This window comes from Cyprinodon tularosa, unplaced genomic scaffold (genome assembly GCF_016077235.1).
Source record: "Cyprinodon tularosa strain WSP-4 unplaced genomic scaffold, ASM1607723v1 ctg221, whole genome shotgun sequence".
Taxonomy (NCBI): Eukaryota; Metazoa; Chordata; class Actinopteri; order Cyprinodontiformes; family Cyprinodontidae; genus Cyprinodon; species Cyprinodon tularosa.
In genome coordinates this window covers 5,547-9,149 of record NW_024038824.1, presented here as the reverse complement: position 1 = coordinate 9,149, position 3,603 = coordinate 5,547, and the positions used below count along the sequence as shown (strand labels likewise).

The 3,603-nt window shown below is 39.0% G+C and overlaps 1 protein-coding gene across 1 annotated transcript; it reads left to right on the top strand.

The window, feature by feature from the left end:
* Positions 1–1,289: 1,289 nt before the first annotated feature.
* LOC119784206 (tripartite motif-containing protein 16-like) lies at positions 1,290–2,957 on the top strand. The gene has a single exon (XM_038286153.1). It carries the CDS (start codon positions 1,311–1,313, stop codon positions 2,955–2,957), a length of 1,647 nt encoding a protein of 548 aa, XP_038142081.1. The 5' UTR covers positions 1,290–1,310.
* Positions 2,958–3,603: the final 646 nt, after the last annotated feature.

The following is a 3,603-nucleotide window of genomic DNA, read 5'->3' as shown; positions in this document are numbered from 1 at the left end:
TTCCAGGAAACGAAAGTCACACAGCCACCGTGACTGAGAGGAGAAATGGAGCAGGACTAATGAACATCAGTGATATTCTACACACTCAGACAGATTCAGTGATTTTTTTTTTTTGTATCAGGTTCTCAGTAGAAATAAATCATTTAGGTAATTTATGATGGAAATATGAAAGCCAGACTATATATTCCATCAGGTCTGATTCACCAAACTGAGATTCTGGATTATGCTGTAATTTTCTAGATAACGTCGCTTTATAGGTAGATTTCAGTCAAAACTCATGTGACCAAAATAAATAAAAATATTTACATTTTTAAAATTAAATTTTTTATTTTATTTCAGTCACATGATTTTAATGATGCACAGTTTTAGATGAAAGGCAGAGAGAAACATAAGTTTCCATAGTGATTTATTCTGTGCTGCTAAGCTGTTCCAGTTATCTGTTCAATGGTCATAACGGTCAGAAACCATTTTGTCAGAGATTCTGTTTTCTTATCTCTTGGTTTTTCTTTTTTTAACAGCCTACATAAAAAAAACTTAAACATATTAGCTCTCATTTAGATACTGTAATTTAAACAATATTATGGTAGCCTATACCATTATTAACTCTGTAGGTATCAATGTGGAGATTGTCACAGTTCAACTGTTTTTACAGACTGTTGTTTAAAGTTTGACAAAAAGCCTTTAATAGACTGTAGCTGTGTGGAGTGGATTAAAGGAATTGCTGACAAAGAAGCTGATATTTTGTCTCTACATTTTTATTCAGGGGTTTTACCATTAGGCAATACACATCTATAGGAAAGTATATGACATAATGCCTTTAGCTGATAATGGCATAAATTAATATGAAATATAATTGTTTTCTTCTAACCCTGATGAATAAGACGTCTTCAGAGTGAAGCCACCACTCCCTGCTTAGCTACCACCCATTCAGTTACGTCATCATATCACACCACTTCTGAGGGCTGAACAGTCAGAGCCATTGGCTAATAGAAAAGTTACTCCCCTTTGCAGATTAGCTGCTAAAATAACCTTTTTTTTATCAACTTTAAATCCATTGTGAATTTAACTCATACTTATAATTGACAGAAGGTTTAAAATAATCAGAATTCATAAGTGATTTTTAGAAAAACAAAAATTACATTTCACAGTTTTAAAGGTGGGTGGAACTAACGGCTGCTAAATGTGAGAGCTGATTGGCTGCTGCGTTTTTGCACTCACACATGATTTGTAGATGAAACCAAAGTCGAGCTCAAACCTGTTTCTGATTACAGGAAACGAAAGTCACACAGCCACCGTGACTGAGAGGAGAAATGGAGCAGCGGGCATTTCAGCTGGATCTAGAAACCTTCTCCTGTTCAATCTGTCTGGATCTACTGAAGGATCCAGTGACTATTCCCTGTGGACACAGCTACTGCATGGGCTGCATTAAAACACACTGGGATGAAGAGAATCAGAAAGGAATCCACAGCTGCCCTCAGTGCAAGACAACATGTACACCAAGGCCTGTCCTGGAGAAGAACACCATGTTAGCAGCTTTAGTGGAGCAGCTGAAAAAGACTGGACTCCAAGCTGCTCCTGCTGATACCTTCTATTCTGGACATGAAGATGTGGCCTGTGATTTCTGCACTGGAGGAAAACTGAAAGCCATCAAGTCCTGTTTAGTCTGTCTGGCCTCTTACTGTGAGGAACACCTTCAGCCCCATTACCATGTTGCTCCACTAAGGAAACACAAGCTGGTGAAACCTTCAAAGAACCTCCAGGAGAACATCTGCTCTAAACATGATGAGGTGATGAAGATGTTCTGTCGTACTGATCAGAAGTGTATCTGTTATCTCTGCTCTGTAGAGGAACATAAAGGCCATCGCACAGTGTCAGCTAAAGAAGAAAGGACTGAGAGGCAGAGAGAGCTGGAGGAGAGACAAGGAAAAATCCAGCAGAGAATCCAGGACAGAGAGAAAGATGTGAAGCTGCTTCAACAGGAGGTGGAGGCCATCAATCACTCTGCTGATAAAACAGTGGAGGACAGTGAGAAGATCTTCACTGAGCTGATCCGTCTCATCCAGAAAAGAAGCTCTGACGAGAAGCAGCAGATCAGATCCCAGCAGGAAACTGAAGTGAGTCGAGTCAAAGAGCTTCAGGAGAAGCTGGAGCAGGAGATCACTGAGCTGAAGAAGAAAGAAGCTGAGCTGAAGCAGCTCTTAAACACAGAGGATCACAACCAGTTTCTCCACAGCTACCCCTCACTGTCAGCACTCAGTGAGTCTACACACTCATCCAGCATCAATATCCGTCCTCTGAGACACTTTGAGGATGTGACAGCAGCTGTGTCAGAGCTCAGAGATAAACTGCAGGACATTCTGAGAGACACATGGACAAACATCTCACTGACAATCACTGAGGAGGAGGTTCTACTGTCAGAACCAGAACCACAGAATAGAGTTGGATTCTTAAAATATGCACGTGAAATCACATTTGATCCAAACACAGCACACACAGGGATGTTACTATCAGAGGGAAACAGGAAGGTGAAGGTGACTGAGGAACATCAGTGTTATTCTAATCACTCAGAGAGATTCACTGATTTGTATCAGGTTCTCAGTAGACAGAGTCTGACTGGACGCTGTTACTGGGAGATGATAGGGTCTTATGTAGCGTTCGCATACAAGGATATCAGCAGAACAGGTAGTGGGAATGAAAGTAAGTTTGGATATAATGACAAATCTTGGACATTAAACTATATTAATTATCAAGTAAAATTTGGTCACAACAACATCTGGACCCCTGTCAAAGGTCATGTTTCCTCCAGGATAGGAATATACCTGGATCACTCAGCAGGTATTCTGTCCTTCTACAACGTCTCTGAAACCATGACTCTTCTCCACAGAGTCCAGACCACATTCACTCAGCCGCTGTATGTTGGTGTTTATTGCTCTGGAGAGTTCTATAAAATCAAATAAATTTTCTCTCTGGTTGTTAATTTAGGTTAATGGCTCTGATCTCTCTGCTTTGCTGTTCTGTTTTTACTTTTTTATTTAAATGTAGATCTTTGTGTTCCAGGAGTCATAAAGGATGTCACTGCTGAGGTTTTCTTTTATTCTAGTGACTCAGTAATATTTATCCATATGATAATCTTCTCTGGGCTCTAATTGTTCTGCTTTAATATTTGTATTCATGTATGTGGATGTTCTAGTTTTTGCTCTACTGCTCTGCAGAACAAATGTTCTTCTTTATATCAGCTGAGAATGAAATGAACTGAACTTGCTTCTGTTATCCTGAGGACAAATTAAAACTATCATTAACTGAGAACTGATGTAATTTCATTTTCCTTTAGATCTGGAGAAAAAAAATTGGTTTCATACAATAAAATTACTTGACTACAGATAAATGTGGAAAGTTTCTTTTTAGTTGTTCCTAAAAATTGTGTGTTTTATCATCCAAAGTCCACAAACATTTTCTGTCATGTGATGGAGAAGATCAGATGTTTGGCTTCATCTTGATTCATCAAGAAGACTCTGGTTCCACCTCTACTACAGAGAGAGACAGAAAGAAAACCTTTATTACAGAACTAATTCCGTTGATCTAATAATGCAAAGAAGAAAACGA